Below are 15,798 nucleotides of genomic sequence, written 5' to 3' on the forward strand. Positions count from 1 at the left end.
TGTCCCCCGGTAACCATGCTCCTAAACCACCTTCTAACCCCTGTCCCCCCTGGTAACCATGCTCCTAAACCACCTTCCAACCCCTGTCCCCCCTGTAACCATGCTCCTAAACCACCTTCACCCCCTTTCCCCCAGTAACCATGCTCCTAAACCACCTTCCAACCCCTGTCCCCCCTGTAACCATGCTCCTAAACCACCTTCCAACCCCTGTCCCCCCTGTAACCATGCTCCTAAACCACCTTCACCCCCTGTCCCCCTGTAACCATGCTCCTAAACCACCTTCCAACCCCTGTCCCCCCTGTAACCATGCTCCTAAACCACCTTCCAACCCCTGTCCCCCGGTAACCATACTCTTAAACCACCTTCCAACCCCTGACCCCCTGTAACCATGCTCCTAAGCCACCTTCACCCCTGTCCCCCCTGTAACCATGCTCCTAAACCACCTTCCAACCCCTGTCCCCCCTGTAACCATGCTCCTAAACCACCTTCACCCCTGTCCCCCCTGTAACCATGCTCCTAAACCACCTTCCAACCCCTGTCCCCCCTGTAACCATGCTCCTAAACCACCTTCACCCCCTGTCCCCCCTGTAACCATGCTCCTAAACCACCTTCCAACCCCTGTCCCCCCTGTAACCATGCTCCTAAACCACCTTCACCCCTGTCCCCCCTGTAACCATGCTCCTAAACCACCTTCACCCCCTGTCCCCCCTGTAACCATGCTCCTAAACCACCTTCACCCCCTGTCCCCCCTGTAACCATGCTCCTAAACCACCTTCACCCCCTTTCCCCCCTGTAACCATGCTCCTAAACCACCTTCACCCCCTGTCCCCCCTGTAACCATGCTCCTAAACCACCTTCACCCCCTTTCCCCCTGTAACCATGCTCCTAAACCACCTTCCAACCCCTGTCCCCCCTGTAACCATGCTCCTAAACCACCTTCACCCCCTGTCCCCCCTGTAACCATGCTCCTAAACCACCTTCACCCCCTTTCCCCCTGTAACCATGCTCCTAAACCACCTTCACCCCCTTTCCCCCTGTAACCATGCTCCTGAACCACCTTCCAACCCCTGCCCCCTGTAACCATGCTCCTAAACCACCTTCCAGCCCCTGTCCTCATGCTCCTAAACCACCACCTGCCCCTTTTTAGGGGGAAAAAATGTGTTATACTTTTTCTCCCCAATTTCGTGGCATCCAATTGGTAGTTGCAGTCTTGTCCCATCGCTGCAACTCCAGTACAGACTCGGGAGAGGCGAAGATTGAGAGCCATGCGTCCTAGAAACACAACCCAGCCAAGCCGCACTGCTTCTTGACACAATGCCCACTTAACCCTGAAGCCAGCCGCACCAATGTGTCAGAGGAAACACCGTACACCTGGCAACCGTGTCAGCGTGCACTGCGCCCGGCCCGCCACAGGAGTCGCTAGTGCGCGATGGGACAAGAACATCCCTGCCGGCCAAACCCTCCCCTAACCCGGGCGATGCTGGGCCATTTATGCGCCGCCCCATGGGTCTCCCCTGGTCGCGGCCGGCTGTGACAGATCCTGGACTCCAACTAGGATTTCTAGTGGCACAGACCACTGCGCCACTCGGGAGGCCAGGCGTTTGCACTTTTGCGATTATTCTAGTGGTTCCATTGCGCCAGGCAAGCTCAAAACATTTTTGACATTTGACATTTTAGTAATTTAGCAGACGCTCTTATCCAGAGTGACTTACAGTTGGTGCATTCATCTTAAGATAGCTAGGTTGGACAACCACATATCACAGTCATAGAAAGTGGGGGGGGGGGGGGGGGTCAAGTATGAGTCTAAGTTCATGAAAGGGTGAGTGGTGAACTGTGGGATTAGTTAAGATACTCTTTGAAGAGGTAGTGTTTCAGATGTTTTTCAGAAGATGGACAGGGACTCTGCTGTCCTAGCTTCAGGGGGAAACTGGTGCCAGGACAGAGAAGAGCTTTGACTGAGCTGACTGCGGGAGAGCCAAGAGACCAGAGTTGGCAGAACGGACTACTATGAGATCTGCCAGGCACGCAGAGATGCGTGTCGCCACCTGGATGTCAGAAGAGAGGAAGGAGAAAAGCAGTTATCTGCAAAGCAATGATAGCAGAGACCATGTGATGATATGACTGAGCCGAGTGACTTGGTGTATAGAGAAAGGGGAAGAGGGCCTAGAACCGAGCCCTGGGGGACACCAGTAGTGAGAGCACACACAGATCCTCTCCAAGTCACCTGATAGGAGCAGTCTACCAGGTAGGATGCAATCCAAGAGTGTGCAGATCCTTAGACGCTCAGCCCTGAGAGGGTGGAGAGGAGGAGCTTGATGGTTCACGGTGTCAAAGGCAATGGATAGATCTAGGAGGATGCTTTGGCAGTGTGGAGAGCCTCTGTGACACAGAGGTTGAGCAGTCTCGGTTGAGTGACCCGTCTTGAAGCATGACTGGTTATGGCCAAGAACATTGTTCTGAGCGATACCGAGCAATAGCAAGCAATCAAGCCCAGATAAAGTATTTGAAATGATTTCAAATAGTATTTGAACCCAGGTCTGTCCAAAATAACCCCAAGGGGCTAAGGCTATGGTTTGTGACTAAGCCCTTCTCGGCCTCGCAAATGCCACCATATTCCCTATATAGTGCACTACTTTTGACCAGGGCCCATGTAAGGAATAGGGGGCCATTTGGGAGGCACACCTTACGTTGCCAATAAAACCAATACAACCCTCCATGGAGTGCACTGCCAGCAGAGGGGAAATGACTTAATGGGTTCTAATTGAGTGTGAAAGAGGGATCACCACGGGGGCCTCTGGGGTCTCTCAGGTGGGGTCAGTTCTAGAACAAGGGATTATTACCCATGAAAAACAATGAAAAATATCCCAAAATATAGCTGTGAGCAGCAATGAACGGGGTTTACAGGATGGTAGAAAGGACACAAGATCAGCATAACAAGGCAAGCACTCTATCATGAAGGAAGTATCCTCCTTTATGTGCAATCATTAGTCTAAATACAAAATCTGGAGTGAATCTGATGTATGGTTTTATGATCAAATCAAATCAAATTTATTTATATAGCCCTTCGTACATCAGCTGATATCTCAAAGTGCTGTACAGAAACCCAGCCTAAAACCCCAAACAGCAAGCAATGCAGGTGTAGAAGCACGAGGAGAAGATGAGGAGAAGATGGTTATGAGCATTAGCGTTACATATGCAAAGAATGAGAGGTTAACTTCTTGGATATAGGGGGCGCTCTTTTAATTTATGGATAAAAAAACGTGCCCTTTTTAAGCGCAATATTTTGTCACGAAAAGATGCTCGACTATGCATATAATTGGCAGCTTTGGAAGGAAAACACTCTAAGGTTTCCAAAACTGCAAAGATATTATCTGTGAGTGCCACAGAACTCATGCTACAGGCGAAACCAAGATGAAACTTCAACCAGGAAATGGGCAGAATTTTTTAAGCTCTGTTTTCCATTGTCTCCTTATATGGCTGTGAATGTGCCGGGAATGAGCCTGCCCTTTCTATCGTTTCTCCAAGGTGTCTGCAGCATTGTGACGTATTTGTAGGCATATCATTGGAAGATTGGCCATAAGAGACTACATTTACCAGGGGTCCACCCGGTGTCCTTTGTCTAAATTAGTGCGTAATCTACAAGCTGCACGCAGTCATCCAGTGATTGAGAGGAGAGAGGAGGCTTTCAACGAACGATATATCATGAAGAGATATGTGAAAAACACCTTGAGGATTGATTCTAAACAACGTTTACCATGTTTCAGTCGATATTATGGAGTTAATTTGGAAAAAAGTTAGGCGTTTTGAAGATTGAATTTTCTGAGTTTTTTGGTAGCCAAACGTGACGCACCAAACGGAGCAATTTCTCCTAAACAAATAATCTTTCAGGAAAAACTGAGCATTTGCTATCTAACTGAGAGTCTCCTCATTGAAAACATCTGAAGTTCTTCAAAGGTAATGATTTTATTTGAATGATTTTCTGGTTTTTGTGAAAATGTTGCCTGCTAATGATAACGCTAATTGCTACGCTAGCTGCGCTAGCTGTTACACAAATGCTTGTTTTGCTATGGTTGAGAAGCATATTTTGAAAATCTAAGATGACAGTGTTGTTAACAAAAGGCTAAGCTTGAGAGCTAGCATATTAATTTCATTTCATTTGCGATTTTCATGAATAGTTAACGTTGTGTTATGTTAATGAGCTGCAGGGATAATTACACTCCTGGATACAGGTTTTTTTCGTAGCTAAACGTGACGCAACAAACGGAGTGATTTCTCCTAAACAAATAATCTTTCAGGAAAAACTGAGCATTTGCTATCTAACTGAGAGTCTCCTCATTGAAAACATCTGAAGTTCTTCAAAGGTAATGATTTTATTTGAATGATTTTCTGTTTTTTGTGAAAATGTTGCCTGCTAATGCTAACGCTAAATGCTACGTTAGCTGCGCTAGCTGTTACACAAATGCTTGTTTTGCTATGGTTGAGAAGCATATTTTGAAAATCTGAGATGACAGTGTTGTTAACAAAAGGCTAAGCTTGAGAGCTAGCATATTAATTTCATTTCATTTGCGATTTTCATGAATAGTTAACGTTGCGGTATGGTAATGAGCTTGAGGCTGTATTCACGATCCCGGATCCGGGATGGCTCGACGCAAGAAGTTAATAGTTTCCTTGTTTTTTTTTAGATATCAATACCAAAGTCAGTGTGGTCTTAGGCAACTGTGGAGTGGATTTACGGTGGTTTAAATGGAAAGTAAAAACTGTTTAATTTGATTATTTAAACCAATCACTTATCTTTTCTCCAACTAAGTTAATGGTCTATGGGTCATGATAAGTCGATTTTTGAAGTATGTTTAGCATATTGAAGCATATTCGTGTATGTGCTAATATGCATCTACTGCACAGGAGGTTGGTAGCACCTTAATTGGGTAGAACGGGGCTTGTGGCTGTGGTGGGATGTGTGGAATGATATTGTCACCCTACTTCCGCTCTTCCCCTCTGGCACTTGAGGGATTAGCGATTATTGGACTCACCTCGACTCAATCACCTCTGTCATTACCGTCCCTATATCTGTCTGGTTCCCCGCTCTGTTCCCTGCTTCTGCATTAATTGTCATATGTCCCGATTAAATGTTTGACACCCCATACCTGCTTCTCATCTCCGGCGTCAGTCCCTACAGAATGCAGAAGCCATCATACGAAGCAACGGGGAGTGCTGACGTTCCGGTTGGGGGTGCCTAAGCCAGTTCGTCGGGCTGTCATGCCCTAGCTGGCTCGAGAGGTTTCTTGCCCCGGTTGGCTCGGAAGGCGCCCATCCCACGTCAGGCCTCAGCCGGATCGTCAGGTTTTTACGCCCAGCCAGCACTTCAGACTGCTTCGCCTCTGCTGGATCATCGGGCTCCCATGCCCCAGCGGGATCGACAAGCCTCAGCCGGATCGTCAGGCTCCTGTGCCTCAGCGGGATCGACAAGCCTCAGCCGGATCGTCAGGCTCCTATGCCTCAGCCGGTTCCGCGGGATTTCACGCCCAGCCAGCTTGTCCAGCGCCTGTGCCTCGGCCGACTCACCAGGCTCTCACGCCTAAGCAGGATCGACAAGCCTCAGCTGGATCGTCAGGCTCCTATGCCTCAGCCGGTTCCTCGGGCTTTCACGCCCAGCCGGCTTGTCCAGCGCCTGTGCCTCGGCCGACTCACCAGGCTCTCACGCCTCAGCGGGATCGACAAGCCTCAGCCGGCTCACCAGGCTCCCACGCCTCAGCGGAATCGACAAGCCTCAACCGGGTCGTCAGGCTCCTATGCCTCAGCCGGCTCACCAGGCTCTCACGCCTCAGCTGGATCGACAAGCCTCAGCCGGATCGTCAGGCTCCTATGCCTCAGCCGGATTGTCAGGCTCCTATGCCTCAGCTAGATCGTCAGGCTCCTATGCCTCAGCCGGCTCACCAGGCTCTCACGCCTCTGCCGGTTCCTCGGGCTTTCACGCCCAGCCGGCTTGTCCAGCGCCTGTGTCTCGGCCGACTCGTCAGGCTCACCCAGGTGGGATGCCAGGTGGTGCCCCCAGAGGGGGGGGGGCTGTCACGCCTGCTCCCGCTCTTCCCTTCGGGTGCCAGGCTCCCCAGCCTTACACACTCCTGCCATCATCATTACGCACACCTGCCTTCCCCCATCACGTGCATCAGCGATTATTGGACTCACCTGGACTCAATCACCTCTGTCATTACGTTCCTTATATCTGTCTGGTTCCCCGCTGTGTTCCCTGCTTCTGAATTGATTGTCATATGTCCTTGGTTACCCGTGTGCTGACGCTGTTCCTGTCTTGTTCTATGTCTGTTCCCGATTAAATGTTTGACTTACCTGCTTCTCATCTCCGGCGTCGGTCCCTACATGGATCAAATGCACATGGTTTCCATGTGTTTGATGCCATTCCATCTGCTCCGTTCCAGCCATTACTATGAGCCGTCCTCTTCTCAGCAGCCTCCACTAATCTACTGGTATAGTGTGACCATCTTTGAAAGCATCAACATTATTTTTTCAGTCCAAAAACCAAATTTGGAGTGAATCTGACTTTAGTCCATGAGAAGAAGATTTTTAGGATTATTTTAAGCATTATCGTTACATAGTCAAGAAAGTTAATTGTGAATAGTTTTCTTATTTTGTAAGAAATCAATGCCAAACTTAACATGGTTCATTATGGTAATGTCTTAGATGATCCTAAACAGTTTCACGTTGATAGGCCATTGTGAAGTGAATATACAAAGGATTTAAATGCATACGTAATCAATAACTCCCACCCATCTCTCAACCAATCCCTTAGCTTTTTTTGCAAACTTAGTTAAGAGATGTACCGTGGACATAAATACTGAATTGTTATTTGGATCATGAGAAGGAAGTTTTTCAAAGTTGGAGGAAAATCTATCCTGACGGACCTTATGGGTCCTTGAGGCAAATGTGTTCAGCATGAGGCACCTACATGCAAAGTAAAGGCACCTACATACAAAGTCTCAAGGTCAAACGGCACGACAGATAGGAGGGTTTAACACTATATCCGCTATAGGCCAACGGGCCACTGACATTTGATCTTGTAAAGAAGCTGTTTCGAGACTGTTTTATTTTCTATAACTCTATTACTAATCACATTTAATATGAGGGAAACAAAAACATGCTATGTGTTGCAGTTTAGCCTTTAGAATAACTAAACAACACCTAAACTACACCGAAACTACACATAAACTACACCAAAACTACACTGAAACTACACATAAACTACCCCGAAACTATACCGAAACTTCATCCGAACTACACATAAATTACACATAAACTACACCTAAACTACACCGAAACTAAACCTAAACTATTCCTTAACTACACCTGAACTACACCTAAACTACACCAAAACTGTTTTTGATCAGAGCCTTATGGGCCCTGGTCAAAAATAGTGCACTATGTAAGGGAATAGGGGACTATTTGGAATGCACTCCATCGCTCTGTGGTCTATTTAAACCTACTGGTTTATAGGGTAGTAAATTAAGAGTCTGGGCCTCCTGGTTTGGGAATTGAGAGACTGTGAGGACTGGGATCCTTCAGACCGTTGACGTTATCCCCCTTGACGGTCAACACAGCAGAAAGTAACACACAACAATAGGATGTTTGGATGGCTGGGGACTGTGTGTGGACACATACACTCATGCACGAAAACACACATTCTTTTAAATTGACATTGTAGTAATTTTAGCAGACACTCTTATCCAGAGAGACTTACCGTTAGTGCATTCATCTTACACACACACACACACACACACACACACACATGCACACACACACTTTTACAATGACATCTGTTCCTTGTGAACTCTTTAGGAGGGGAGCATAGGCCAGTCGCAGTATAAAGTGAAGCTTTAAGGCTTAGTTCTATTCCCGTCCTGTTTACATCCTCACATGATTCTAACACGGACTCTTCAGTAGCAATAAATACGATCAGCGACCGAAATTCACATTCCATGCGATCCATTCCCGAAACAGAATTAACGTGAACGACACACTTCCATGTGTTAGTTACAGTTGAACTACCTTTCAAATTGCACCCTATTCCCTATTCCGTAGTAGTGCACTATTATAACAAGTAGGGTTCTATGTAGGATGCAGCCTTAGAGTTGGAAACATCTCACTCTCACTTTCACTCATCTATATGTGTCCCGGAGACATAGCCAAGCGTGACTTACAACGCTATACCATCACGACACCGTCACTACACCGTTACTACACTATCACCCAACCAAAATTATGATTCATACCTCTCCTCCTTTGCCCTCTCCCTTTCTGTAAAACATATGTCAAAATCACAACAACATGTTTTTGCCATAGTTTATTAGCTTTTCCTGGTAGCAAGGACTTAAGTGGCCCAAACTTTTGTGTGTTAGGCAACAGTGGGTATTTGCAAGCTCTGTTGTAAATTGACACATTTGGAAGCCACATGTACACTAAATTAGATGAAGCTCCCTCAATCAGACTTGGGTTTAAGTAGTATTTTAAATCTTTCAGCTTTGAGTGTTCGCTAGACTAGAGCCTTGAGTGCCAGATGGGCGGGGCTTGCACTTTTTGTGACAATTCCATTGGCTCCATTGCGCCAGACAAGCTTGACAAATACTATTATAATAAATACTAAATACTGTTTGAACTTTTTCATTTTATTTGCTGTGTTATACTCTTGTGAATTCAATGTTTTTTTTACTAGATTACTTGTAGTGTTTCATGTTGTCTGTCTAATTTTTTTGTAATGACTTTGGTGCTGCCTATCTTGGCCAGGGCGCTCTTGAAAAAAGAGATTTTAATCTCAATTTTGTTATTTTTTTTATTTAACTAGGCAAGGCAGTTAAGAACAAATTGTTAAGAACAATGACAGCCTAGGAACAGTGGGTTAACTGCCTGTTCAGGGGCAGATCAACAGATCTTGTCAGCTCAGGGATATGAACTTGCAACCTTTCAGTTACTAGTCCAACACTCAAACCACTAGGCTACCCTACCGCCCCTATGAGCCCTTCCTGGTTAAATAAAGGTTAAATAAAATAAATAAAAACCCAGGACTGCTGCTGTATACAGCAGAAGGAATTCCACTCGACTCCGCTCAATCTTGCTGCTGTGCAGTTTCAAGTTCATTCAATTCTGTCAGCACTGTGGCAATACAATAATCCATGTGTTAACTGTTCCTCCAAGCAGATGGGAAGTGGAACAACAAATGAATTGTACAAAATACACTGTATGTAAGTGATTACCATGATTAACTACTGGCTGGGAGCTGTTTTCTGCACATTCCAGGTAGCTCCCTCTTCTTCTGGCCTTTATGTGAATTCCTGGACCTGAAGATTGAGAGTGTTCATTGAGAATAACGGTTTCCAGTTGAGGACTCAATAAATCAAATCAAATCAACTAAGAATCGGTTTAACTGTTTCTCTCGTTGAGTTTTCTTTTTACCGTTGTCTTGCCTTAAAAGTAGTGATGGGGGGGGGTGTATAGTTACATTTCCTTCATAGCTTGTTTTCGATAATCTTTTTATATTTGTAGCAAACACAAAAAGACATATGGTGAGCAGTATGTTTGGAACATCGAAACCCAATAAAGTATCTATTGCATATCGTATCGGCACCTAAGTATCGGGAGGTCCCTGGCAATTCCCAGCCCTACTTAATAAAATCAGTCATTATTTTGGGCTGGCTTTTCCTCTTCTTCAGATTGTAAAAGCTATCTTTCACCAAAATCTTTGCCCCATTGTCTCATTCTTGTCATCTTTTATCATGATATCTGATCATTGAATTAATGAACTTCCTGGCTTTCAAGAACTGGTATACTGCGCATGCCTAGCAAATAATTTAAGATCAGTGGTGACGGAGTGAAAAGAGAAAGACAGCTATCTAGAACTAGATTATTGGGACACATCCACAATCAGAACCTGCTTGTAAATGTACTTAAAGGTGTCACATTCTAACTATTCCCACTGTTTTGAGAGGTAGTTTTGTTCAAGGTGTCACCTTTTAACTCTTCCCCCTTCTTGTAAATGTAGTGAAAAGGTGTCCCCCTCTAACTCTTCCCCCTTCTTATAAATGTAGTGAAATGTTGAAATGTGTCTAACTCTTCCCCCATGTACATTTTGTGAAATGTATCCTTCTCTAACTCTTCCAACATGTAAATGTTGTGAAATGTGTCCCCCTCTAACACTTCCCCCATGTAGATGTTGTGAAATGTGTCCTTCTCTAACTATTCCCCCATGTAGATGTTGTGAAATGTGTCCCTCTCTAACTCTTCCCCCATGTAAATGCTGTGAAATGTGTCCCTCTCTAACTCTTCCCCAATGTAAATGTTGTGAAATGTGTCCCTCTCTAACTCTTCCCCCATGTAAATGCTGTGAAATGTGTCCTTCTCTAACTCTTCCCCAATGTAAATGTTGTGAAATGTGTCCCTCTCTAACTCTTCCCCCATGTAAATGCTGTGAAATGTGTCCCTCTCTAACTCTTCCCCCATGTAAATGCTGTGAAATGTGTCTCCCTCTAACTCTTCTTCCTTGTAAATTAAATGAAAGGTGTTCCCCTCTAACTCTTCCCCCTCTGTTTGTAGATGTGAATGAGTGTGAAAACAGCCCCTGTTCTAACGGACAGTGTAGGAACACAGCCGGCTCCTTTGCCTGCGAATGCTCCCCTGGGAGCAAGCTGGACACCACAGGACTCATCTGCATTGGTAAATACACACGCACACACACACACGCACGCACGCACACACACACACACACACACACACACACACACACACACACACACACACACACACACACACACACACACACACACACACACACACACACACACACACGCGCGCGCACGCACACACTCTCGCACACACACACACACACACACACACACACACACACACACACACACACACACACACACACACACACACACACACACACACACACACACACACACACACACACACACACAGTCTTGTATAACTAACTTTGTGGGGACACACAATTCAGTTGCAATCAGAATCCTATTTTCCCTAACCCCTATCCTTAACCCTTAACCCTAACCCTAGCTCCTAACCCTAAACCTAGCTCCTAACCCTAAACCTAGTTCCTAAACCTAGCTCTTAACCCTAAACTCAATTCTAACCCTAACACTAATTCTGACCTGAACCCTAAACCCCCTAGAAATAACATTTGACCCTGTTGGGACTAACAAAATGTCCCCAGTTGGTCAAATTCATGTTCGTTTACTATTCTCATGGGGACTTCTGGTCTAAACACATCCACTGTGTATATCAAATGACCATCAATGTATTTTCAAATTGAAGAGAAATCAACCTCTTTCAGGTCATTGGAATGAATAATTCCTGTCTATGTAGAAATTGAATAGAGAATGGTTTTGTAAAAGGCCATTTACAGCTGGAATGCAATGTTAGTTAGTGCAGTTAAACCTACATGCCACCTATATATGTCTGTATAAATATACACACTGCATGTACCCTGTACTTCAATTTTGTTTTTATTTAGGCTAAGTTATGTAACTGTGCACTGCAATTTAGCATTTAGCTGTCAATGTGTACACTATAAACAAAAACACTTCCTCCTCTTTCATCTGGTTCCCTAGTCCACCACCCTAAAAACTGTCATTTTAATCATAGACAGCCTGAAGGGGACCTGTTGGCTGAATATCCAAGATGGCCGCTGCGAGGTCAACATCAACGGCGGCACCCTGAAGTCAGAGTGCTGTGCCACCCTGGGCGCTGCCTGGGGAAGTCCCTGTGAGCAGTGTGAGAAAGGTAAGTCACACACATAACCTCCCCATAGACATTGATCAGGGGTTCTCAGCCCTGGTCATGGGTAACCTCTTTTGTATGCAGTATGGCATCCATGTTAGGAAGTTGTCAGTTGTCTGATGGAGTTTGGTTTGACCAATGCCAACTTCCTAATTAGAATGCAGTAATTATTATTTAATTTTTTTTACCAATGAAATGTAACTTAATGTCATCTAAAATGTAGTCTACTTAATCCCCAAAAGGAATTATTTATCATGCGGGGGCCATAAACAATAACGTGTTTGATTTGATTTGATTTGATTTGATTTAGCAATGCTGGATACTCCAAGAAAGGTTAAAATCTCACCTTTCTGGTAAAAAAATGGTTATAAAATTGCTGAGGTGTAGTCACTTTTGAGGACACAGTACAAATATGAAATATTGTATATGCTGTATTATCCTTATATATATTTTTTTATTCATATTTGTATGTTTAGGGTTAGAGAAAATATTTTCTAATGGTACTGTATGTCTTGATCAAAACGTCTGGCCCCAACCGCTGTGAACATCATAGAGCTCTAGCTTGGCTTCCTGAAGGTGTTTTTTACCAAATCGGCTTTCATCTCATATTAATCATGTCTATGACAATCAGAAAGTGTTTTTTTTTTTTTTCAAATCTATTAATTATTTTACATTACTTTGCTAAATTTCGCTATAAATCGATCTCTGAATGTACTAGAGTGATGAATCCATTCTCTCCTGCTGAGCTACGGTGTCAGGATTCCATGCATGTGCTTTGTAAGTAGTGTTCAGGGTTCCCTAGTCAGCCAGGAGTTGGAAGAGCAAATTAAATAGTAGGAGGAACATCCAAGCTTCAAGTAGAGTCAGATTTCACATCCCACGTCACTCTCCTGTTTCCGTGAGAACCAGAGCTACCGCTCAATGCAAGCCATTTCAATAACAGTGTGCACAGATTAATTTAGAAGCTAAATTGTCGGTCCGTCAGAACTGGTACACATTGCTTTAACTTGATCATGATCATTTGGTCTGGTATTTGCATTAATGAATAAACACTGATAGTCTTTACGGCCAGTTAAGAGGAAAATAGCAAATGACCTGGTTTGTGTTGGGGATTTCTGTATCTGTAGTTCGTACTATAAGTAGGTATACTACTGAACTGTAACACATGATGGCCACAGGAACTAAGGGCTAAATATTTGAATATGTTGTTTTGGGTGACATGGCCTTGGACCTGACTCTGTGTCTAAAGTAAACTGAGATTAGTAGTTCTTTTTTTACATCTTTAACAGAATGGTTTCCCCATTACAGTAGTAATAAATAGAACTACAAAAACCTGCCATTTTTTTTTTTCATGTGGTCTGACACAATGCCCAGTGCAGTGAATGCTCCGGCACAGCTCTCTGCTCGTGTCATTTCCCTCACTGAAACAACCTTTCAGTTTAAGCTTTCACCGCTTGTGTCCCAAATGACACCTTATGGGCCCTGGACAAAGTAGTGTACTATATAGGAAATAGGTTGCCATTTGCGACACAACCAAGTTATGTTTTCCTTTTTTTTCTTTCTGGCCACACAATCTACCCATATACCCATAATGCATTTGCCAGCAGTTAGTATAATGAAAATCCAAGCCACAAAAAGCTTTATTTAAAATCGTGTGGTTTTTCATCAGTGTAAGACAAACCCTACCCAATGATGATGTTTTGCTTGTGCTATACCACACACATGCCTTGATTTGGGCCGTTTGGGCCATTTACAGCTAATTTAGCGCTTTGTAAATCTCAGTGCTTAACTTAGCTTCATAATTCTGTCAGTGCGGATAAGATATAAAAGCCAAATATGTAATCTTCCTCTCCTTAGCCCTGACCTGCACTTTATAATCACTTGCATGTGTTACACTGTGAGGCTCTGTCTGGAACAGAGCAGGGTTCCAGTAGTTCTTTAATATGGTTGCGTACTATGGCACCCTATTCCCTATGAAGTGCACTACTTTTGACCAGAGCCCTATGCGGGCTCTGGTCAAAAGCAGTGCACTACACAGGGAATAGGGTGACATTTGAGATGCAAGACTGTGTTTGCTATCTTCCGCTGTGAAATATGTTCTCTCAGAGTCCCCATAAAGTGTCACCTTTGACAACAAAATCCATGATTCACAACATTCCCATCCACAACGACATTCCGACCTTTTGCAGATTCCATCTGTTCAAGGGGCTACGCCAGGCCGCGAGGAGTCAAATGTGAAGGTAAGTCCGACTTCAAGCATCAGCTGTTTTTCAGTCTACAAAACCCATAACCTTTGCTAGGTGTCTCTACCAATGACAAAGGTTGGAATAAGTTTCAAGGTTCCCCACGGTCTTCAGAGATAGATGGGAGAGGTTTAGGGTAGCTGAAGGCTGGGACTAAAAACAAACTAAAGATAACTAATGTAAAATATACTGTACTGTGTCTGTAAAAGGTCATAGGAGATAAGGTCTTAAGGTCATAGGAGATAAGGTCTTAAGGTCATAGGGGATAAGGTCTTAAGGTTATAGGAGATAAGGTCTTAAGGTCATAGGAGATAAGGTCTTAAGGTCATAGGAGATAAGGTCTTAAGGTCATAGGAGATAAGGTCTTAAGATAATTTAGCATGTCACTTAAAATAACCCTAATTTCTTCTCTTCATTGACCCTGACCCATCGATAAGTAGACCTCTCCATAGCTGTGGGATTGGGGTTATTGGAACTCAAGAAAATGTCATTTGACAGGGCTGTCCACAGAGCAAAAATAAATGTCTTCATTCTGGATGTATATGTGGAATGGCTATAACAATTTTTTTCACAGTAGGACTGCCTTGTTGAACATGTGAACTTTCATTTGCCTTACTTATAAACTTCTATGGAATCCGATAATATGAAGAAACATGTTAAATTACAAGCCTAGTTTAAGCCAATGAGAAACCACTGAGCTACACAGGGTGATAAAAAGCATCCTTCCTGGCTAGTCATGATTGGCTGAGATAATGGTGGGGCTGGACATGCCGATGAGTCCTGATTGGTCTGTCATGTCATAGGCTTCAGTTTGTAACAGAATGGGGGATTCCCCAGTCAGTACATAGATAATCCTTGCTACCTGGGATTTCCGAAAAAATATAGCTTTGGACAACTGCAAAAGGGTCGCTACAGCTCTCAAAAACATTGCTGCCCTTAATTTAGCTCTGTTTAAGTAGAGTGACTACTTATGCTAAGGCTTAAGAGAGTGTGAACTATGCTGAATGGGCGTAAACAAAGAAGAGCTCTCTAGGAAGTGTGAAATTCTCATTACAATCCTTCAAAGGGCATTTACTCCTACTTGTCTCTGGGATAACATGTTTATTAACTTTCAAAGCAGCATAACCTTCCCATGCAGCAGTCTAAGGCACTGCATCTCCGTGCAGGAGGCATCACTACAGTCCCTGGTTCGAATCCAGGCTGTATCACATCCGGCCGTGATTGGGAGTCCCATAGGGCGGCGCACAATTGGCTCAGCGTCGTCCGGGTTTGTTCTTAACTGACTTGCCTAGATAAATAAAGGTTACATTTACCATTTTGATAAACAAATCATTTTCTATAAGCCTCAATAGAGAAATACAGATGTAAGTCATCAGAATCATTCAGTGCTTAAAACAATTGAAATGGAAATCAGTTATTGGGATGGGATAAAACCTATTATAGTATGTGAAGAATGTTTTCATATTGACAGACACCATCTGATAGTGTAGGGAGTTTCCCCAGTAACAGTTTTGAATTGAATAGAATCAAATAGAGCCCATTGCTAAAAGGTGCTATCTAGAACCTAAAAGGGTTCTTCGGCTGTCCCCATAAAACACTTTGAAGAACTCTTTTGGGTCCAGGTAGAACTCTTTTGGCTCCAGGTAGAACCCTTTTGGTTCCAGGTAGAACCCTTTTGGTTCCAGGTAGAACCCTTTTGGTTTCCATATAAAACATTTTCCACAGAGGGTTCTACCCGGAACCAAAAAGGATTATC

At 44.1% G+C, this 15,798-nt stretch overlaps 1 protein-coding gene across 1 annotated transcript in view; it reads left to right on the forward strand.

The window, feature by feature from the left end:
* The window catches only part of fbn2a (fibrillin 2a), a 217,767-nt gene that overhangs the window by 103,676 nt on the left and 98,293 nt on the right, over positions 1 to 15,798 (forward strand). The window contains exons 20-22 of the mRNA XM_031802448.1: positions 10,597 to 10,716; positions 11,665 to 11,802; positions 13,989 to 14,039. Coding sequence (XP_031658308.1) covers positions 10,597 to 10,716; positions 11,665 to 11,802; positions 13,989 to 14,039 — 309 coding nt within the window. The remainder of the gene's footprint in view (positions 1 to 10,596; positions 10,717 to 11,664; positions 11,803 to 13,988; positions 14,040 to 15,798) is intronic.

The sequence above is a fragment of the Oncorhynchus kisutch genome, linkage group LG23 (assembly GCF_002021735.2).
Source record: "Oncorhynchus kisutch isolate 150728-3 linkage group LG23, Okis_V2, whole genome shotgun sequence".
NCBI lineage: Eukaryota > Metazoa > Chordata > Actinopteri > Salmoniformes > Salmonidae > Oncorhynchus > Oncorhynchus kisutch.